Below are 24,888 nucleotides of genomic sequence, written 5' to 3'. Positions count from 1 at the left end.
GCTTGAATTATGTGGGATCAGAACATGACACAGACTCGCTATGCATTAACCCCTATCCTCATCAATTTCTCACTGAGGTGCTAACAATTCCGTTATTGCAACTAGTGTCCTTACTTCAAAATAATTTTTTTTTGACACAATGATTTCAATTTGAGTATAAGGATTACTTTTCAACACTCGCTCTCAAACAAAGTCACACTCATTCATACCTATTGGCATAAGCTTGCCCTTATTTTCACTGCCTTAAGTTCGCTATACAACCCTTAGGATCACAATCAGACTTTCTTGGCTTGTAACATAGGCTCAGGGTCAGGTAGGGTATATTTAGGTATACTTAGTGACTTTTTTGCCCTCCTTGACCTATCGACTAAACCTTCCACTTTCCATCATTTTATTTTGCCCAGTTTCTCATATTCTTTCACCTTGCTATTTTCTCTTCTTTCTTCATTTGTGTAAGTGACTCTCTTCTTTTCTTGCTTGTATTTCTTGTGTATTTTTCTTTTTCTTTACTTTTCTTTTCAACTAATTCTTGAGTCACTTTACTTTTGTTCTTTCTCTCTCTTTGTTCTTGCAACCCCACTTTCCAGAGCATTCCTCATAGTAGCCACCCTCAACTCATGGCTTTGCCATGAGTCAAGGTACACAATACCCAAAGTTGAGTCAGGGCCATAACAAAAGTTGTTTATGCATTAGCCACCCTCAACTTATGCTTTTGGCATAAGTTGAGGTGCACATGTCCAAGGAGGGACCAGGGCCAACACATTGTTCCCAGAAAAGATCAGTTGGGGTGAAGAGAGAAAGGTCTAATTTTAAGCTCAGATTATTTGGATCAAAGAAGGATAAATTTCATTTGGTTTCTTTTATTTAGGCTAGAAATGGACTATATTGAATAAGGGCCTATGATCCTTTCCTAATTGTCTATTACAGCTTACTTTTAGCAGGACTAACCAGGCAAGTTCTAGCTCAGTACCAATAGTGTACTATTAAAATTTCCTCACACTCATTTGACATCTCATCACTATACCAGATTATCAGACACCTAGTTCGAATTTAAGACTTAGGGTAATGCAATGGTGTAACTCTATTTCATGCTTAGAGCCACAAAATTATCAGTTACTATGCCTAGTCATGCATTATTTTCCAGTTTATCAGGATATCATTTTAGCCATCATGCTCCAGAAATAAACTACGTACAAAAGATATAGACATGTCGGTTCAACAGAAAAAGTAATCAGTATCTTGGTGAAAAAGAACACAGGCAAGAAAACCCCAACAGAGGATAGTGAATTGGGCTACTCAGACTTCACCCTAGCACTCACTTTCCATTTACCCCACCCCCAACAAAAGACATGCAATTGTCCCCAATGCATAAAAAAATTGAAATACAAGAGTGGTAAGGAAGCAAACCTTGGCGCAAAGCGTCGACAATCAGCACGGACCGTTGTGATTATGACGGTCCGTCGTGGGACACATAAAAAAATGGAGACCCTTAAGAGAGGGTCTCTGACTGCCATAACGGTTATGCAGGACGAACTATTGAGAACACGACGATCCGTCGCATGTGTCTGTTGGTGACTGTTTCAGAGTGATCTTCTGCAGAATTTCCTGGTGATGTGCCTACAAATTTAAAAACTCATTAGTAGAAAAATGCTACCATTACTAAAAAGACTATAAGTATTGGGTTGCCTCCAAACAAGCGCCTGATTTAATGTCACAGCACGACTCGGGACCCTTGATTACTCAGACTTCATCAAGATGGTATGCCTCTATCACTTCATTCCCCGATGCCTTATGCCCAAAATAGAGTTTTATTATATCTCTATTCCTCTTAAACCGCATTCCCTCCTTGGCTTTTAACTCAACTGCTCCATGAGGGAATACTTGGGTAATCAAGTAAGGGCCAGTCCATTTGGGCTTGAGCTTGCCCGGAAGACAAGGCACCCCAGAACTGTCTACAAGCACCAAATCCCCAACCATAAACTCTTGTTTTGCATTTTTCTGTTCAGTCTCCTTCTTCATCTTTTCTTTGTGGGATATGGCAAATACCGATTGGAGCTCACCACTCTGCCTCATGGTCCTACTAATGTTGAAGGTCGCTTCTTCATTATTCAATCGAAATGTCATCTGTCCCTTCTCCATATCAACTAAGGCTTTACCTATAGCAAGGAATGGCCTCCCAAGAATAATAGGCACTTCAAAATCGACTCACAATCAAGAATAACAAAATTAGCAGGAAAGATGAATGACTCCACTTTTACTAGCACATCATGGAGTATCCCTATAGGTCGTTTCATTGTCCGATCAGCCATCAGTAGCCGCATCGCAGTGGGTTTTGGATCCCCCAAACCCAACTTTTTGTAAATTGAAAGGGGCATGAGGTTTATGCTTGCTCCCATATCACATAATGCTTTTGCAAAATGTAATGACCCAACTGTACAAAGAATAGTGAATGCACCCGGATCTTCTTTCTTTTGTATGAGGGATCTTGTAGCAATAGCACTACAATGCTGCAGTCTATCATCATCCTCAAAAGTGACCAATCTTTCATAAATTTGGCATAACCGGGCATTTGTTCTAGAGCTTCTTCCAAAGGGACATTGATAGAAAGATGCTTCAACATTGTTATGAAACGCCGGTATTTACCATCCTCGATCTTTTTCACTAATCTCTGAGGGAAAGGTGGTGGTGGCATGCATGGGAATTACCTTGATAGGTACTTCTGCATCTTTTCCATTACTTTCCTCTGCTTCACCACTACCCTTTACCACATTATCATTATCCTTTCTCACATTTTCCTCAGTAGATGGCATAGGTGGGTCAATGGTTTGCTTACCACCCCAAGTAGTGATTGCAATACAATGCGCATCATTCTTTGTATTTTGGACAGTGTTTCTAAGAAGAGTGCCCGGTTGCCGTGTGTTCACTGTCACAGATAATTAGGCCATTTGCAACTCGATCTGCTTAATCGAAATTGCATGTCTATCAACTTTTTTCCCAATACTAGCTAAATCACATCTCAACTCTTTAATGTGATCATCACTAGCATCGAACCTCCTCATCATTTTGTGCAACATATCCTCAACTCGCCCCATACTATCTCCACCATCCCTAGGAGTAACTTCACGATTTTGAGGGGGGACATAGGGACCATTCCTATCGTTTCTATTAGCATAGTTACCCCTGTTAAAGTTGTTGTCGCGGTTGTAGTTACCATAGCTCCGACCTTGGTTCCCTTGACCTTGGCGCCAGTTATCCTGATTTGAGCCTTGGGCGCTTGGTCGGAAACCCCCCGTTTGCTCATTTACTGCATAAGTGTCCTCCGCATAATAGCACTCATCATTAGGAGGTGGTGGTTTAGCCATGTTGTTAACTGCATTTATCTTTTCTGCACCCCCTGTGACATGTTTTAGTACCAACCCAAGCTCAGTTCTCATCTAAGCCATTTCTTCACGAATCTCATCTGTGGCTCGGTTGTGAGTGGACTGTACTGCGAAGGTGTTTCTCCCTGTATCAGACTTCCTAGTACTCCAAGCTTTGTTTTTCCGGGAGATTTTCTCTAATTTTTTAGCAATCTCAGCATAAGGACACTCCCCATAAGATCCACCTGCTATAGTGTCCAACACCGCTTTATTGTTATCATCATGTCCCTGATAGAAGTATTCCTTCAGTGACTCATCATCTAAACGATGATTTGGAACACTTCTCACGAATGAGGTGAATCTATCCCAAGAACTACTAACTGACTCTCCTGGTAGTACCACAAAGTTGTTCACTCTGTCTTTGTGGTTTAGTTTCTTGGAGACCAGATAGTAGTGTGCTAAGAAGACATCTCTTAATTGGTTACAAGTGAAGATTGAGTTGTATGGGAGCTCAGTGAACCATATAGCAGCCTCTCCCGTCAGTGAGAGAGGAAACACTCTGAGACCTATTACATCTAGATCCAAATCAGGCCTCCCCACACAACTTTTACACACTGCCCTTACCTTAGCTATATGGGCATGTGTATCCTCAGAAGGTAGCCCTGAAAACAAACCTTTGGCAGTGAGCATTTGCATCAGGCTAGTAGTTACCACAAAGGTGTGGCCTGTGGGTAGAGGGGGCAAGACAAGTGGCCCATCCGAGTCTTCTATTTTATCATACCCTCTGTAGTATGCTTGGGGCCATGGAACGGGATTTTGTCCCCTCTGTTGATGTTCACTCGGAGCATCGCGTAACATCTGACCATGAACATCAACCGGAGCTGGGATGTTCTGGTTCGGATCCTCATCATTTATTCCCAAGTTTCGATTCATATTGTGCAGTGTACGCTCTAACTCGTGATCGTAGGGAAACAAGGGTTCTTTTCCACTCCGTGTATTTGGCATACAAGGAGGATAGTTCTGAAAAGAAATAAAAAACAATAAAACAAAGTAAAATCAAGAAAATATCAACTAAACTATAGTAATAAGTTCAAGTTAATCTAAAAGCTAGATTCCCCGGCAGCGGCGTCAAAATTTGATACGCTCAAACTTACTTCTCAAATAAGAAGTAAAGCGGTCGAGTCAAGTAAATAACGCAACTAGTGAGGTTGGGATCGTTCCCATGAGGAAAATAGTCTAGACTTAACTTCAACCTGTTATTACTATTGTTTTGTCAATGACTTCCTTTGAAAGTAAAAACAATAAAGGGGGGTTTCTATTTCTAAATGAGTAAAATTAATTAACAAACTTGACAGAGACACTTAACAACTTTGAATGTTGATTTTAATCAATTAATCAAGTAACTAGGGTTTACGTGTTCCCCACAGGTTCATAACTTGATAACTCTAACTATAACAATTCTTTCCTAGTATCTTGCATGCAAAGTGATAAGTTTTGTATTTCTAAATCCTTGTTCCGGCATCTAGAAAATCTCACTCCGCACCTTGGTCCGGCTACGTGTGTTGCTATCCTAACCCTTATCCTTACCTCATTTTAAGCACCGTATTCGATATTTGACTAAGTTATTACCTCGTACCAATCAATACTGGCCTATTAGATAGTATACACTAAATATATGTTAATAATTCTTTTCCTATTATCTACCTCCTTGGTCCGGCAAGTAGCATTAAGGCGAGTTCTAATGTTGGTCATCCGTTAAAAAGACTTCTAAGCGAAAGAATTATTAATACATGCAAGACACTATTCTAGAATTGTTATTTTAGTTAGGGTTTATCTCATTATTTGCCTATGGTTCCCACAACCCTAGTTATGGAGTTTAGTTACTCATGGCCATAAACAGAATATTCAAATATATTAAATAAGAGTTCATGTACTTACTTCAATGAGAAAGAGTAAAATCCAAAAGTTTTCTTGATTAATCACTAATATTCACTTGAAAGAATCTCAAAGTAATCAATAATCTCACAAAAAGTCTAATGATTATCAGGAATCTGACAATACAATGTTTACCAATAAGGAATTTTACAATCTAAGAGTCTAACCTAAACGAGTCCAACCTCAAAAACAAGGTTTTTCGAACTATTTATAAAAAATAAAAAACCTAATTAAACAAGGACTCTTTTTTCTTGAAATCTGCCAAAACGCGGCCCGGTCGACGGACTACGTGACGGATCGTCGTGGTCACGATGGACCGTCATGGACTCCGTCGTCCCGTACTTATGCAATTACTTCTGCTGCTCTCTTCACCACTCTCGACGGCAAGTATGATGGACCGTCATAGGCTGAACGGTCCGTCGAGGGCCTTTGTTTCAAAACACTTCAACTCTTGGAATATGGGTACTGGGATCACTTCTCTGAACTTCATGACGAACCGTCATAGACACGACGGACCGTCACAATCTTCGTAACCCTACACTTGGTCAGACTTCCCCATCTTCCTTCAGCAGCTGCACTACGCTGCCACCTACATACCTTCACAAGCACGACGGATCGTCGTAAGCTCCGTAGGTGGTCTCTTCTGCATTTCTTCGCTCAAAATCTCTGCATTTAGCTTTGGACAGATTTCCTGCAAAACAAAGATAAACTTATATAAAAATTAGCACACAAAAGGCTTTTGGACACACTAAACTTAAGAAAAAAGTATTAATGATACCGTGAAACCACGGTATATCAATGGGTTTCTTAACTCAGTGGAAGACTTAACTTAATATAAGAAAGCATTCTCCTAAAACAACTTGAATTAAATAACTTGGCCAAAATAGCACTAAAGTCTCACAGAAAAACATCTGCAATACAAAGAAGAGACTCAAAATTAAATTGTCTAACCGTCTATTAAGCCTCTATAATACTAAGATGGATGTTCGTACAAACCCCACAACATTCTTTAAGGAATAGTGTAAACCACGAATGTCACATTTGGGATTACCCCCTAGACGTAATCGTCATCGTCATCTTGTTTGAGGACTAAGACTAGCCTCTTTATTTACATCATTACATTCATAGTTAAAAACACAAAAATTTTAAAGCTTTTCATTACTTATACTTGGAGGCTTACATAGACCTCTACATATACATAATATATTCATATCAAGTATACATAGACACTTCGTATAGGATGTTACATAGCCTTATACTTTAATTGCTCATAAGTATATAAAATATAAACATATACATAATAGTTGTAATAAATGTCTCTTCTCATAACCATCTAATAAGAGAGTAAGAACTTGGGCATAATCCCATACATCAAGTAAGAATGCCTCACATGGGCTATACAATGTTCATACTAAAATGGAAGGAAAGAAATATAGAAGTTTTTAACAACTAAGCAAATTCCATAAGCTAGATAATGGCATCTCCTTCGACAAATGAGAACCTACCCTGCTCAGATGATCAAGATATCCAAGCCTTCTTTAAGTCGTCTCCAAAGCACCTCAACGACCGGAACCTAAAATATTTTGGGAAAAGTAAGAAATGGGGTTAGTACGCCACTTGTACCAAGTATGAGACCATATGCACAAATATATGAAAACATGCTAAGAAAAAGGGACATTTAATAAAGTACACATTTTTCACTTAGAAACCATTATGCACATTTAACAAGACCAATCCAACCAATATTTCATATTCATCAAGTCATATTAACAATAAGCATGAATAATATTAGATTTCATTTTAAATAAAGCAAGTCGATTACCCATGAATCAAGTCAACAAGTGCACTGACCAAGCAAAGTCGCATAACCTTACTCAATCAAGTAAGCCCAACAAGAATCATGACTAACACTCTACTTCATATAACATGGCATTTAGAAGTACATATCATCTTACTTAAACAATATGAACTAACACATACTTATAAGTAAACTAATCAACCTAAAGTATCGATAATGTTCAAGTTCATAATATACATACCATATACCATCATAAGCATAATTATACATAAGAAGATCCTCCTAAGACTCCCTTCAAGGCTAACTAGTGCAATGCTTAAGTAGAGTCCCATACCCCTACCTAGACAAAGTTATACCCCTTTCGTGAGTCAATTATGCCAAATTTCAGCCCAACAACATGCCACATATCATTTTATACAGAGTCACCATATCAAAATGCACCACATAACTCAAAAATAAGCCAAAGAGAAAAATTTCAAGTTCAAAGGTACTACTTCATTGTAACTCACTGTAAAGCAAAAATATAAAATGCACATTTTGCAACACTTCACTAAAAGTCAAAACAACTTCAATTTTAGTCATTATATTAATTATTAGTTAAAACTACTAACCTTAGTTATCAAATAGATGAGGGCAACGAGACTTCATGTCGGCCTCAGCCTCCCATGTTGCACCCTTAACTAGGTGATTCTTTCATAACACCTTTGCGGAAACAACCTCGTTATTCCTAAATTTCTTTACTTTCCTATCAAGAATTTGAACCAGGACTTCCTCATAAGAGAGATTATCCTTGACACCAAGACCCTCAATAGGAAGGATAGCCTTGGGATCAACAATACACTTTTTAAGAATGGAAACATGGAAAACCGGATGAACCGAAGCCAATTCACTAGGAAGTTTGAATTCATAGGCAACTTTACCAACTCTTTGGAAGATTTCATAGGGACCCTTATAACAAGGACTCAACTTCCCTTTCTTGCCAAATCTAACCCCCCTTTCATAGGTGAGATTTTCAAATACACCTTTTCACCTTCTTCAAACTCCAAATCCGTTCTCCTATGATCGGCATAATACTTTTGCCGACTATAGGTTGTTTGCAACTGGTTCCTTATGATATGAACTTTCTCCAAAGTCTTATGAATCAAATCAAGACTAAGAAGCGAAGGCTCACCCACTTCAAACCATCCATTAGGAGACCTATACCTCTTACCATACAAGGCTTCATAGGGAGCCATATGGATGGATGAATGAAAACTATTATTATAAGCAAAGTCCAAAAGGCAAATGCTTATCCCAATTCCCCTTGAAATCAATATACAAGCCCTAAGCAAATCCTCAAGGGTTTGAATAGTGTGTTCTTCTTGACCATCTGTTTGGGGATGAAACTTCAACTTAGTACCCAAACCTTCTTGGAATGACCTCCAAAACCTATATGTGAATTGTGCACCCCGATCCGATATGATTGATAACGGAATACCATGACGACACACAATCTCATCTATGAAGATCGTAGCATAATCTTCCGCCGTGTAAGTAGACTTGATGGGAATAAATGAGTGGAGTTGTTCAAACTATCCACAATCACCCTTATAGAGTCATGTTGCTTTTGAGTCCGAGGCAAACCCACAACAAAATGCATTTGATATCTTTCCACTTCCAAGTTGGAACTTGGATTTCTTGTAGTAAGCCACCCAACTTTTGATGTTAGGACTTTAGTTGTTGGCAATTCGGACACTTAGTAACAAAGTCTGCTATGTCCTTCTTCATACCTTCCCACCAATATACTTTCCTAAGATCACGGTACATTTTTGTCGAACCCGAATGAATGGAGTAGTGGGACCTATGGGATTCCTCAAGGATTCGGTCCATCAACCCATCCCTTTTGGGAACACACAATCTTCCTTAACACCTTAAATAAACACCCCCCAAGTGAAAATGCCTCATTAATCTTGCCGAGGACCAATTCCTTGAACTCCATCAATGATTTATCAAGGTGTTATTTGGACTTCATCTTAACTACCAATGATGACTCGGAGTTATTATGAACCATGCAACCACCATTCGGAGAATCTTCCAACCTCACACTCAACCTAGCCAACCTATGAACATCTTTCACTAGGTCTTTTTTGGCTTCATCTATGTGTGAACACTACCTATAGTCATACGACTTAGAGCATCCGCAACCACATTGTTCTTGCCGAGGTGATAGAGGAATCTCATGTCGTAATCTTTCAACAATTCTAACCACCTTCTTTGTTGGAGATTCAAATCTTTTTGCGTAAAGACATATTGGAAATCTTATGATCGGTAAAGACATAAACATGTACGCCATACAAGTAATGCCTTTATATTGTCAAGGCAAACACCACGGCCGCTAACTCAAGGTCATGAGTTGGATAGTTTCTTTCATGCACCTTAAGTTGCCTAGAAGCATAGGATATCACCTTCCCATGTTGCATAAGAACACACCCTAAACCCACACAGGATGCATCACAATACACAACAAACTCCTTCATACCTTATGATAAAGTCAACACCAAAGCAGAAGTAAGCCTATGTTTCAACATGTCGAAGCATTTACCATATGCCTCTGCCATTCAAATTTCTTACACTTTTGGGTTAAAGTAGTCAAGGGAGATGCAAATAATGAATCCATGAACCTTTGATAATAACCCACTAAACCCAAGAAACTTCTAATATCAGTTGGAGTCAATGGTCTAGACCAATTTTTCACGGCCTCCATTTTCCTTGGGTCAACCTCAACTCCCTCACTAGAGATTATAAGACCAAGAAATGTCACCGACCTCAACCAAAACTCATATTTTCTCTACTTGAAAAACAATTTATGTTCTTTAAGTACCTGCAACACCATCCTCAAATGTTTCATGTGATCACCCTTGTTTTTTTAATATACCTTGATATCATCATTGAAGAAAATTCCAAATGAATCTAGGTAACTTCAAAATACCCTATTCATTAGGTCTATAAATGTCTCCGGAGCATTTGTGAGACCAATGGACATTACTAGGAACTCATAATGACCATATCTAGTCCGCAATGCCATCTTTGGTATATTCTCACCCCTCAACCTAAGTTGGTTATACCCCGAGATCTCAAGTCAATCTTAAAAAAGTAGCTTGCCACTTGCAGTTGATCAAACAAGTTGTCAATCTGAGGGAGAGGATACTTAGTTTATTGAGTTGGCGGTAGTCAATACACATTCTTAAATACCCATCCTTCTTCTTCACGAATAAAATCGAAGCAGCCCATGGAGAAATACTAGGTCTTGTGAAGCCTTTGTCTAACAAATCCTTGAGTTGTCCCTTCAACACTTTCAATTCATCCAGAGCCATCCAATAAGAAAGAATTGAAATGTGATTTGTACCGATAGCAAATAAATACCAAAATCAGTTCCCCATTCGGGAGGAATACCGAGAAGATCATTAGGAAAAACCTCTAGAAATTCACTCTCTACGGGGACCAACTCGGTGGGAGGGATTACAAAGTCTAGATATTGGACTCTTACAATATTATATAGACAACCTTTAGAGATCATTTTTCATGATTTTAGAAAAGAGATGATACGACCTCTAGGAATAGAATTTCCCCCATTCCACTTTACAACGGGTTCATTTGGAAAGTTAAAATTCACCACCCTTGTCCTACAGACAATTGAGGAAAACAAGCATGCAATCAATCCATACTCAATATAATATCAAAGTCAAGCATGTCAAGTTCTACTAGATCAACATAAGAAACTCTATTGGGAAACTTTATAGGACAACTTTTATACACTCTTCTTGCAACAACTGACTCACCCACCAGAGTAGACGCTATAAAAGGTTCATGCAAAATGTCGGGCAAAATGTCAAACTTTTTAGATACAAGAGGTGTAATAAATGATAAAGTATCACCAGGATCAAGTAAGGCATATGCATCAATACAGAAGACTTTTAACATACCGGTCACCACATTGGTAGAAGTCTTGCTCACCTCTAGAGTGGAGAGCATAGAAGCGGTTCTTCTTTGGAGCCTCATTTGAAACACTTGCTTGAGATTGACCACTACCCTTGTCTTGATCCCTCACATTAGTTCAATCCCTAACCTTGTGTCCCTTTTCCAACAACCAAAACAATTGTTCGTCCCCTTAAGACAATCACCATAGTGCCTCTTGCCACACTTTCCACAAGTTGGCTTTTCAATAGTTGAACTAGAGCCTTTTCCATTCTTAGTCTTAGGGTTAGACACCCTATCACAACTAGCCTTAGGTAACTTAGAAGGAACTTGACTATAAACCCACTTCCTGAATCTATGCTTGTCTTGTATTTCAAGCCTATTCTTTGAAGAACCACCAACAAAATGTATTGCCCTTTTAGCATCTCTACTATTCCTCTTAGTCCTTTCCTCATCTACATGTTAGGCATGCACCATAAGACGATAAATGTTCATATTTTCATGTAGCATGGCAGAATGGCACTCCTCTTGCAAATAATCCGACACCCCCGTCACAAAGCGGTTCATTTCATCTCTACGATTAGAAACCAAAGAAGAAGCATATTTTGACAATTTAGTGAATTTCAAAGAGTATTCATGCACACTCATACATCCTTGGTGAAGGTTGATGAAATCTACCACTTTAGCTCCCATTTTATCTCTAAGAAAGAATCGGTCAAGAAAAGCCTTCTTGAAGATCTCCAAAGTCACCGAACCACCCTTAATGGCCTATTGTCCCTCCATTGTGCATACCATGCTTGAGCCACATCCTTAAGTATATAAGTGGATAACTCGGCCTTCTCACTAGTAGACAACCCCATATCAAAGAGTATCGTGTGAACTTTATCAATAAACTTTTGGGGGTCTTCTTCAACCTTATACCCGTACAAAGTAGGAGGATTCATCCGAGTGAAATTCCTTAGACGGGAAGCCATAGTAGCAACTTGTTGAAGAGCTCGGGGTACAATCTCCTGATATGCTTGGGCATCATGGATTGAGCTTGAGCGGTGGCAGCTTGTGCTTGGGTAGTAATAGCTTGGGCCATTTGGAAGAGAGTGGACCTTATGTTGTCATCCATCAAAGGAGGAGGATTTACTGGGGTTTGATCATCATTGACACCTTCCTCAAGAGGAGGAACTTGATCACCACGGGGAGGAGCTCCCGCATTGGCAATCTCTTCTTCAAGTCTTCATGCCACATTTCTTTGAGTATTCATTGCCTATAATTAAAATGAAAGTATTAGATGCAAAAGCACACAATAAGTATACTCTAGTGGCATGATATTAGATTTCCAAGAAAGTGAGTGTTTGCTAAGCATCACATAGGTTCCTACTCATAAGTGTGGCGCGCTTCACAATTATGAATACAAACCTACCTAGATATGGTTGAGATAGAGACACAGACTCAAAGATATTACAACCTCATGCTCTGATACCAAGTTTGTCACATCCGAGTTTACCCCCTAGACGTAATCGACATCGTCGTCCTGTTTGAGGACTAAGACTAGCCTCTTTATTTACATCATTGCATTCATAGGTCAAAAATACAGGAAGTTTAAAACTTTTTATTACTTAGACCATTCGTATATGAAGGTTACATAACCTTCTACTTTTATTGCACATAAGTATATAAAAATATAAACATAGACATAATAGTCATAATAGATATCTCTTCTTATAACCATCTAATAAGAGAGTAAGAACTTGGGCATAATCTCATACATCAAGTAAGAGTGCCTCACATGGGCTATACAATGTTCATACTAAAATGGAAGGAAAGAAACATAGAAGTCTTTAAAAACTAAGCAAAATCCATAAGCTACATAATGGAATCGCCCTTGGAAAATAAGGACCTACCCTACTCGGATGATCAAGATATCCAAGCATTCTTTAAGTCGTCTCCAAAGCACCTTAACTACCGGAACCTAAAATATTTGGGGGAAAGGAAGAAATGGGTTTAGTACGCCACTTGTACCAAGTATGACACCATATGCACACATATACGAAAACATGTTAAGAAAAAAGGACATTTCATAAAGTATGAATTTTTCACTTAGAAAACTTTATGCACATTCAACAAGACAAATCCAACCAACATTTCATATTCATCAAGTCATATTAACATTAAGCATGAATAAGAGTACATTTCATTTTAAACTAAGCAAGTTAATTACCCATGAATCCCTATCACGTCAACAAGTGCAATGACCAAGCAAAGCCCCATAACCTTACTAAATCAAGTATTCCCAACAAGAATCATGGCTAACACTCTACTTCACATAACATGGTATTTAGGAGTACATATCATCTTACTTAAAAAATATAAACCAACACATACTTATAAGTAAATTAATCAACATATAGTATCAATAATGTGCAAGTTCATCATTTACATAACATATAGCATCATAAGCATAATTATACATAAGAACCTCCTCCTAAGACTCCCTTCAAGGCTAACTAGTGCAATTCTTAAGTAGAGTCCTATACCCCTACCTAGACTAAACTATACCCCTTAGGTCATCTTAGTTAGAGTTCAATCCTTTAGTTCATTTTACATTTTTGGGAAATTCTTTCCCTAACCGACATAGACTACATGAGCTAATGTGGAATCCAGTGTCATAAAAACCTACACCAAAAGAAGGTGAATTACATGTCAAAGTAGTACCAAAACATAAAATAAAGAAACTATGTGGATCCAATAGCTAGTATGCCTATGAGGGGCAACATAGTTCAAGAACTAGGAGATGTAATTGAGACCTTCTCTATGCTACATGCATTGTAGTCTCAAATATAAAGAGTACATTTGTGATCCTATCTTCCTATGTGAGAAGGGACACTTCTCACTCTTGTTCACTCAGTGCTAATGTCACGACCGGAATCTAGACCCCAGATGAAACCTGCGTCATTGACCTCTCAGAGGTTGCAGACAAGCCTGCATAAGTCATCCTTACTTCATCTAGGTTAATTTTAGTAGAAAATTTGAAACTTTTTGCTTCCTAACATACATGTATACACACTACTTAACATCATAGGCATTCAAAAATCAATCATCTAATAAAGATATAATCAAATGAAAGAATCATTTCATAATTTTACTGAACGTATTTTTTCCAAACGGCACCAATACGAAGTTTGAACAAAAGTGGAAAGAAACACTAGTGGAACATGCTCCACTAGATATAGCCTACATATAAGATAGATAATAAAGGTAGACATCTTCGAAAGCATGAGAGACTTCCGAGTCCGATGAAAGCTTCACATCCGGATAGCTGCAACGTCAACATGTAAGCTCTAGCGTCCACCTGTGCCTGCACCTAAAATTGTTGAATTTTATGGAATTAGTACACACTTGTACTAAGCATGGGTATATTCAAGCACACACCAATGACATGCATGAGTAAGAACATATCTTTCCTAACAACATTATTATCGAAAGTCAAGTAAGTGGACTTGACAAGATGGGATTACGAAAGTTAGTGGGCTTTCCAAATTTGGATTAGGAAAGTCATGCCACGAGATAACATGCATCATCATACTTATCATATTGCAGACAACACATAACATCTTACACATAGCACATATCATTTTGCATATAGCACATAGCATCTTTCATATCATTCATTCATATACCATGAGACCTTGGAATCATGGACTTGACATTAAGACTTCCCAAAATGAGGACTCAACATATGGGACCTCAATTAGGGAGCCTTCATTAGAAAACACAGAGTATGCTTCATTCATTCATACGTACTTCATTTTATTTTGTTCATAGGCTAGTGTGAACACCAGCTATACCTATGATGTAGTTTAAGACTTCCTCGGGTACGTTGTGTAATGATCAATAATGACCTAGTGTCATTACTTAAGTCTAGCTCACCTCTTGATCATCCTATACTAACACCTTTGGTATCATTCATTCCATTATGTGCATCATTTGAGGCTGGCCTCATTCATTCATTGGGAACTTTGACTTTAACCGACATAGATCATGTGAGCATCATGAATCCAGTGTCTCCCCCACACCGGAAAGAGGTTGAATAACTGGCCAAAGTGACCCAAAACATGATAACGTACATGGGGATTGAACCCCGCCAGATCCCTATATTTGCAGTATAGGTTCGAAGACTAGGATATACAGGGAGACCCATACCCGGCATTGCCATACAGTCTTCTCCCAAGCGAGTTACGTGAACCTCCGCCCTTCCTGAAAGAAGGCATCATCGGTCATAACTAGTCTATCGGTGGTCAGTATAAAGTTCCATTACATTCAACTCATACGTCACGGAAGCTGGCTTCTAGTATAAGGACATCATAGTTCAATATATGATTTCTCATCTCATTATTAGTATTAAGTGTATTATTCTCAATACTTTTATTAGAGTGTTCATAGGGACTGGTCTTTTAATTAACTTTACACTCTCATAGGTGAGTATGTTTTGGTAACATTCACTTAGCCTCATTTGAGATTGCTGTCATATTTTACATTAGCCTCTTATCATGTTGTCACCACATTCATTAACTTTAGCACATTTTCTCTTCATAGTTACCCACCCCTTATTAGGTGATTGTTCATTTCATCATATGCCAATGCACTTGGCCATTTAGTGTGTTTCACACTCTTACTTAATCCTTCTAGGGTTTCATCATTTCATTTTTCATTTCATAATATGCCAATGCACTTGTCCATTTAGTGTGTTTCACACTCTTACTTAACCCTTCTAGTTCATCATTTCATTACATACATCTTAGGTTCACTTACTTCTAAGCGTATGTTAGACTTCTGGTTCTATACATACAAGCCATGAGTCTTCATTCATAGTTCCTTTAAGAGTTTCATATCTTCCTAAGATTATGTGATATGTCTTACTTCTAAGCGTATGTTAGACTTCTGGGTCTATACATACAAGCAGGCTTCATTCATAGTTCCTTTAAGAGTTTCATACCTTCCTAATAGTATGTGATACAAGATATATGCATCTTGTATGTATGCAAAGATCTCGGTTTCAATCTATGTAGGCAACATTATTTTTGAACATTTATTCATGTACGACTTATGTATCAATACGGAATTTGGGCAAGGGACCCCGATTTGGAATTACTTGGACAACATTTACATTTTTATTTTTATTTTATTTTTGATCCAAACGACTTGGGACCCGAGATCGTGCCCCAAAGTCTTAATCTCTTTTTTTCATATTTTTCTTTCTTTTTCATTCGATTATCTTAGGACCAAGAGGTTGTGAAATCGATCACCCACAGCCTCATTTATTTTATTTTCTTTTGTTCTTGACTTTTCTGTGTTGACCGTGAGGGTGTGGGATCGAATCCCCACAGCCTCACATTATTTTTCTTTTTAAATTCCCTTTTTCCGCCTAGAGGTCGTGGGTTAATTCCCACACGCCTCAACATTTATTTTCTCTTTATTCCTTAGTCTAACCGAGAGATTCTGGGTTCGAATCCCACTCCTCTCATTTCTTTCATAATTCCATTCCATCCAAAATCACGGTTCATTTTGGCCTCATTTATTTTCAGGGTTGTTAACATGATAACGTTACATGTTCAATCCTCTATGACCTCACTTGTTTTAATTCATTTTTCACAATTTTTTGAACTACTTCAATGTGACCAAAATCCATCAACTTATAGCTGGAAATTTTGTAGTTTTTCAGCATCTTTTTCATCACATCACACGTTAGTTATTAGGAAAATTTCGTAGACATTTAGAACATTTTAGGTGCATTTTCATGGATTCGTTTAGCCAAGAGTTTCTCACTCAATTCAGCCACATTACACTTCATATGAACATCACAATTTACATAGTTTGTGCACGTAAGATTACAACCATAACATTACATTTTAAAGCCTTAAACCCGAGAGCACATGGTCATGGTTCACAGTGCACACACATTCATGAACATATTCATCAGAAAAACACAACACACACCTAATATCTACCAACAACATACCCAACCTACAAATCATTGGGAGCTAGTGACAGGGACATGCAACAGGGAACAACCCCAGTTTTCGAATTTGAATATACTGAAAGTTAAGGGGTCTCTTGGGAAGGGACCAAGAGAGAAGAGAACCCATACCTTTTTGATGTTAAAACCTTGACCTCCTGTCCGAAATTTCTCCTCCAAATTCACGTCCAACACCGAAAACCTTAACCCCAATTCAACGGACAACCCTCTGTTTGCCTAACGTAATTGATTAGTTGTTTGTTTTTTATCTTTTGTTATGAGTTCTTCAAGTGTAAAGAACTTTGGTCAATTTTTCTTTTCTTAAAGTTATTTTAGAAGATAGAACGTGAAGGCGAGAAGAGAGAATGATTGTGAAGTGAGATAGACGTGAGAGAGTGAAACGTGAAAGTAGTTTAGGTTTAGATATGGACTTAGTCAAACTAGGACTCTCCTTAACTTTAAAAAAATAGTATTTTCCTTTTTATTAAATCAGATAATTAATTAAGTTAATTTGCCAATTTAAATATCCACCTAGGTTCAAACCAAGGTGGAGCAAGACTTCACTCAAAAAGCCAATTTTCGGCCCTCTCTCCCCAAATTGTCAATCCACCTTATTAATTAAATAATTAATTACATATTTAGGATAATTATGATACTACAGTTAGCCTGGAAAAAGACCATTTTACCCCTAGACCCATCAATTTAAGATTTCCCCTTTTTGAGTCCGATAAAGACTCATCCGGATAAATCTTCATATACGGGAGCCCTACATGGATGGACCCATACTTTCTTAGCTCAACTAACTCCCCAAGTTAGTTGTCTTCGCTATCGCAAGCGTTTAGAGGTCCTGTTCTACGTGCATCAATCCGTCTAAACCCGGTCTAATAGGAATTTTAGACACATTAAGCATTACTTAGCATATCCATTTTTAGGTTTGTTACATTATCCCCCCTTAGGAACATTCGTCCCCGAATGACACTAGTAACTATCTAGCGTAATGCCAGTCAAATCATAACATAATTTCTATACATAATCAAGCAATAGCAACAAAGAATAAAGAGATGAGGAAACTTAGACTTAAGAGTAGGAAGTCTAACCTTAAGGGCTAAAAAGATAAGGATAGCGAGATCTCATATCGGCCTCGTCCTCCCACGTATCACCCTCAACAAGATGATTCCTCCATAGTACCTTTACTGTGGCAACCTCCTTGTTCCTTAGCCGCTTGATCTGTCTGTCTAAAATCTCAACAGGTACTTCCTCATAGGACAAGTCTTCCTCGACCCCCAAACCTTCAATAGGTAGAATTGATGCTGGATCACCTAGGCATTTATTTAACATAGAGACATGAAAGACTGGATGAATAGAAGCTAGCTCTGAGGCAATGCCAACTCATAGTCCACCTCACCCACACGTTGTAGGATCTCTTATGGCCCAACATACCTCGGACTCAACTTCCCCTTCCTGCCAAATTTCATCACCCACTTTGTATGTGATATGTTCAGATAGACCTGGTCACAAACATCAAACTCTAAGGGTCGTTTTTTGTTGTCTGTATAAGACTTCTTTTGACTTTAAGCATTAGGCAACCTATCCCTAATAACTCTAACCTTCTCTAAGGCCTCATGAATAATCTCTAGACCCAAAATGGATGACTCTCCAACCTCGAACCACCCAACTGGAAACCTACACCTTCTACCATACAACTCCTCAAACGGTGGCATGTCAATGCTAGAGTCATAATTATTATTATTATACGAGAACTTTATCAAGGGAAGATGGTCGTCCCAGCTACCCCTGAAATCAATCACACACGCCCTAAACATATTCTTCAATGTCTGAATAGTGCGCTCTGCCTGCCCATTAGTCTGAGGATGAAAGGCAATACTAAGCTTTACTTGCGTGCCTAAGTTCTTCTGGAAGGATCTCCGTAAATGTGAGGTGAATTGAGCTCCTTTATAAAAAAATTATAGACAAATGAATCCCATTCCATCTCAGAATCTCATCAATGTAGAGTCTCGTATAATCCTCGGCTCTGTAAGTAGACTTCACTGGGATAAAGTGGGCAGACTTAGTCATCATGTCCACAATAACCCATATGGAGTCATGTTGTCTCCTAGTCTTCGAAAGACCAACCACGGAGTCCATATTAATGTCCTCCAACTTCCACGTCAGAACCTCGATCATTTGATTAAGACCTCCAGGCTTAAGATATTCTACCTTACCTTGTTGACAATTAGGATATTTATTCTGCAATGTCCTTATGCATGCCATCCCACAAATAGATCTGCTTAAGATCATGATACATCTTTGTGGAACGTAGATATATGGAATATCTGGTACCATGGGCCTCTGCAATGATCCTGGTCCGCAAATCATCCACATCTTGTACACAGAGCCTGTCCTGATACCTAAGTATGTCGTCATCTCTCAAAGTAAAAGACTCATTCATCTTAATTAACATTGAGTCCTTCAGCTCCATCAGCACAGGATCAAGATGTTGACCCTCCTTGACTTCAACTACTAAGGATGATTTAGAACTAGGATGAAATCAAACACCCCCACTAGTAGAGTCAACTAACCGCCCACCCAATCTGGACAGTCTGTGGATATCTTTCACCAACTCCTTCTCATCCTCAACGTGGCTTGTACTTCCCATGCTCATCCTACTCAAAGCATCATCTACAACATTAGACTTATCTGGATGGTAGTGGACATTCATGTTATAGTCCTTCAACAGCTCCAACCACCTCCGCTGATGTAGATTCAACTCCCTCTGTGTGAACACATACTGGAGACTTTTGTGGTCTGTGAACACATCCACATGCACTCTATACAAGTAGTGTCTCCACTATTTCAGTGCAAACACCACAGCTGCCAACTCCTGGTCATGAGCGGGATAATTCTTTTCATGAACCTTGAGATGTCTGGACGCATAAGATATCACCTTGCCACCCTGCATAAGAAGACAACCCAAATCAACACTAGATGTATCACAATAAATAGTGTAATTCTGTGCAAACATAGGCAAAGTAAGCACCGTGGCTGAAGTGAGTCTGTCCTTAAGCTCTTGGAAACTCTTTTCACAAGTCTCCATCCATTCAAACTTGGCCTTCTTCTTGGTCAAAGCTATCAGTGAGGCAGCAATGGAAGAAAAACCCTCCACAAACCTGTGGTAGTAACCAGCCAATCCCAAAAAGCTACAGATATTAGTAGGAGTAAGAGTTTTTGGCCAGTTCTTAAAAGAGTCATTTTCCTAGGATCTACCTCCACACTTTTGTTGGACACAACATGACCCAGGAAGGTCACTAATCTAAGCCAAAATTCACACTTACTGAATTCGGCGTACAACTGATGTTGTCCAAGTACCTGCAGGGTTAATCTCAAATGTTGTTCATGCTCGTCCTTGGTCTTAGAGTAGATGAGAATTTCATAAATGAATACTATGACGAGAGAGTCAAGGTATTCATGGAAGACCATGGTCATGAGATCCATAAATGTAGCAGGTGCATTTGTGATACCAAATGACATAACTAGGAAATCATAGTGACCATAACGGGTACGAAAAACTGTCTTTGGGATATCTCCATCCTTAACCCTGAGTTGATGGTACCCTGAATGAAGATCAATCTTCGAGAAGAAACTAGACCCTTGGAGTTGGTCAAACAAGTCATCTATTCTTGGAAGTGGATACTTATTCTTGATAGTGAATTTGTTGAGCTGCCGATAATCGATACACATTCTAAGGGTCCCATCCTTCTTTTTCACAAATAATACTGGACCGCCCAAAGATGATATGCTCGGCTGAATAAAACCCTTATACATGAGATCTTTTAACTGCAGTTTTAACTCTTTGACTTCGGCTAGAGCAATTCTGTAATGAGGAATAGAAATTGTATAGTATCGGGTTCTAAGTCGATACTAAAGTCAATCTCTCGAGGGGGAGGAATTCCAAGAAATACATTTTGGAACTCATTCACTACAGGCACTGTGTCTATGGAAGGAATGTCATGATCTAAATCATTAACACTCACAAGATGACATAATAACCCTCTTGGACATCATTTTATTGGCCTTAAGGTTTGAAATCAAGGGATTAGGACGACTCGAGTTGTATCCCTCCCAGACCAGATCTTCTTCATTAGGGAAACGAAATCTCACAACTATACTACAACAATCCATACAACCATAACAACTATGAAGCATGTCCATGCCAAGAATAACATCAAAATCATACATTGGTAACTCAACCAAGTCTGCGCACATAGTCTTACTACTTACAACTATTGGGCAGTCCTTATATACTCTATCAGTTCTTACATTTTCTCCTAAAGATGTACTTACGACTATAGGATCATGTAGAACTTAAGGCACTGTCTCAAAAGTGAGAGCAAGTAAAGGAGTTACAAAGGAAAGCATAGACCCTGGATCAAGTAAAGAATAAATAGAAGTTGAGAATACTTGCAGCATATTTGTGACCACATCAGCGAACTTCTCCTGCTCCTTGCTACCCTTAAGGGCGTAGAACTTGTTCCTCTTAAGAGGCTCGGCTATTGCTGCATCCTGTGGATTAGGCCTAGGCTGCTCATTACCTCCAGCCTGACCCCTATTCTGTGGGCAATCCTTAACCATGTGCCCACTCTCACCGCAACCAAAACAGGCATTAGTGCCCTGTATGCGCTCTCCACTGTGAGCATAGCCACACTTAGCACAGTTCTTTCTGGGACACTGCATATCACCTACATTTACCTTATTGGGCTCGGGTCTTCCTTCTCTAGGTGTTGTATTCCTCTGAAAGTTAGAGTTCCCTGAACTCTGTTTCCCCTTTTTGAATCAGGGATGCTCACGGACGGCAAAGTTGTTCTTGTTGCTCCCATTGCTAGGATCTGCCTGATCATGAGGCTTAGTCCTCCTAGCATCACGGACGCCCCTCTTCTTCTGGCTGTCCTATACCTGTTTGACATGCACCATCAACCTGGAGGGGTCCATGTTATCGTGGAGCATCATAGACTGACACTCGTCCTCCAGATCTCCGGTGATTCCTGTGAAGAACCTGCTCATCTCATTCCTGATGTTAAATACAAGGGAAGTAGCATACCTATACAACTTGACAAACTTCAGGGAATACTCCCTGACTGTCATAGATATCTGTTAAGGTTGATGAACTCTTCAACCTTGGCCTTTCTTGTCTCTCTGGGAAATAATCTCTCCAGGAAGGTTGTCTTAAATAGCTCCCAAGTGACCAGAACTCCGCCACATCTTGCACCAAGCATGTGCAACATCCTTGAGCTGATAGGAAGCCAACTCTGCTTTATCGGTATCTATGGTTCCCATATTCACCAAATTCTTATTCACCTCATCCACAAACTCCTGCGGATCCTCCAAAGTCTTAGACCCTGTGAAAATAGGAGGATTCATCCTCGTGAAGTCTCTCAGCCTATCAGCCATGCTACGAACAAGTGGGTTCTCCCTCTTAACTTCTATCGGTTGACCTGGTCAGTCATAGTCTTAGATTGCATAGTGATGGTTTGTGCCATCTGGGACATAGATGTTCGCACCTACGCATTAGTCAACCCAGCAGGGCTAACCATTATAGCTACTCCTTCAGCTGGAGCCTGGGGTGGAACCTGATTGTCCCATGCAGTTGCTCCTTCTCTCCTCTGACCAATGGTTCTCCTAGTATTCATTCTATAAAAAACAACAAGGATTGATGTTAGACACGCTTATAATATAAAGAAATCAGACATTATCAAAGGCACAATGAGATCAGAAGAAGGGAAATTTCCTACGCATCATGTAGTCTCTAATACAATATAATGGTGCACTTCACTACCCTGACTTAGAAATTACTGAATGTGGTTGATGTGAACTAATTATTCTCGGAATTTAACCTAGGGCTCTGATACCAACTTTGTCACGGCCGGAATCTAAACCCCATACGAGACCGGCGTTATTGACCTCTCAAAGATCGCAGATAAGCCTGCATACATCATCCTTACTTCATCTAGGTTAATTTTAGCGAAAAATTTGAAAATTTTGCTTCTTAACATATATGTATACATACTTATTAACATCATAGGCGTTCACAAATCAACCATCTAATAAAGAGATGATCAAATGAAAGAATCACTTCATAATTTTATTGAACGTATCTTTGCCAAACGGTACCAATACAAAGTCTGCACAAAAGTGGAAAGAAACACTAGTGGAACATGGTCCACTAGCTATAGCCTACATCTAAGCTAGAAAATAACGATAGAAATCATTGAAAGCATGAGGGCCTACCATGTCCGAATGAAATCTCCACGTTCGGATAGCTACAACACCAATCTGTAAGCTCTAGCATCCACCTGTGCATGCACCTAAAATTGTAGAATTGTATGGGATCAGTACACACTTGTACTCAGTATGGGTATATTCAAGCACACACCAATGACATGCATGAGTAAGAACATATCTTTCCTAACAACATTATTATCGAAAGTCAAGTAAGTGGACTTGACAAGATGGGATTACGAAAGTTAGTGGGCTTTCCAAATTTGGATTAGGAAAGTCATGCCACGAGATAACATGCATCATCATACTTATCATATTGCAGACAGCACATAACATCTTACACATAGCACATATCATTTTGCATATAGCACATAGCATCTTTCATATCATTCATTCATATACCATGAGACCTTGGAATCATAGACTTGACATTAAGACTTCCCAAAATGAGGGCTCAGCATATGGGACCTCAACTAGGGAGATTTCATTAGCAAACACAGAGCCTGCTTCATTCATTCATACGTACTTCATTTCATTTTGTTCATAGGCTAATGTAAATGCAGATACACCTAGGATGTAGTTTAAGACTTTCATCGGGTTCATTGTGCAATGTTCAAGAATGACCTAGTGTCATTACTTAAGTATAGGTCACCTCTTGATCATCCTATCCTAACACCTTTGGTATCATTCATTTCATTATGTGCATCATTTAGGGTTGGCCTCATTCATTCATTGGGAACTTTAACTTTTAACCGACATAGATCATGTGAGCATCATGAAATCAAGTGTCTCCCCCACACCGAAAAGAGGTGGAATCACCAGTCAAAGTGATCCAAAACATGCTAGCGTACATGGGAATTGAACCCTGCCAGATCCCTATATTTGCAGTATAGGTTCGAAGACTAGGAGATATAAGGAGAGTCATACTCGGCATGCAAGACACCCTCATCTCATGAGAGTTACGTGAACCTCCTTCCTTCTCGAAAGAAGGCATTACCGCTCATAGCTAGTCTATCGGTGCTCATTATAAAGTTCCATTACATTTAACTCATACGTCACAAAAGTTGACTTCTACTATGAGGACATCATAGCTCAATAGATGATTTCTCATCTCATCATTAGTATTAAGTGTATTATACTCAATACTTTCATTAGAGTGTTCATAGAGACTGGTCTCTTCATCAACTTTACACTCTCATACGTGAGTACATTTTCGAAACATTCACTTAGGCTCATTTAAGATTGCTCTCATCTTTTACATTACTCTCTTATCATATTGTCACCACATTCATTAACTTCAGCACATTTGCTCTTCATAGTTACCCACCCCTTATTAAGTGAATGTTCATTTCATCATATGCCAATGCACTTGTCCATTAATTGTGTTTCACACTCTTACTTAAACCTTCTAGGGTTTCATCATTTCATTGTTCATTTCATCATTTTGATTACGTACATCATAGGTTCACTTACTTCTAAGTGTATGCTAGACTTCAGGGTCTATACATACAAGCCATGAGGCTTCATTCATAGTTTGTTTAACTTATTCATATCTTTCTAAG

General features: G+C 39.0%; 1 protein-coding gene across 1 annotated transcript; it reads right to left on the bottom strand.

Moving 5' to 3' along the window:
- Positions 1–12,004: 12,004 nt before the first annotated feature.
- LOC138340223 (uncharacterized) lies at positions 12,005–22,192 on the bottom strand. Its single transcript, XM_069291932.1, has 10 exons — positions 22,004–22,192; positions 21,512–21,874; positions 20,664–20,854; positions 20,091–20,220; positions 19,920–20,006; positions 19,633–19,826; positions 19,394–19,590; positions 18,661–19,004; positions 18,494–18,561; positions 12,005–12,272 (listed from the first exon to the last, which is right to left on the bottom strand). The coding sequence occupies exons 1-10, from the start codon at positions 22,190–22,192 to the stop codon at positions 12,005–12,007; spliced, it is 2,031 nt and encodes a 676-aa protein (XP_069148033.1).
- Between the last annotated feature and the right edge of the window lie 2,696 nt (positions 22,193–24,888).

This window comes from Solanum lycopersicum, chromosome 12 (genome assembly GCF_036512215.1).
Source record: "Solanum lycopersicum chromosome 12, SLM_r2.1".
NCBI classification, from domain to species: Eukaryota; Viridiplantae; Streptophyta; class Magnoliopsida; order Solanales; family Solanaceae; genus Solanum; species Solanum lycopersicum.
The sequence above is the reverse complement of the archived record's forward strand: the minus strand, read 5'-3'. Positions and strand labels throughout refer to the sequence as shown.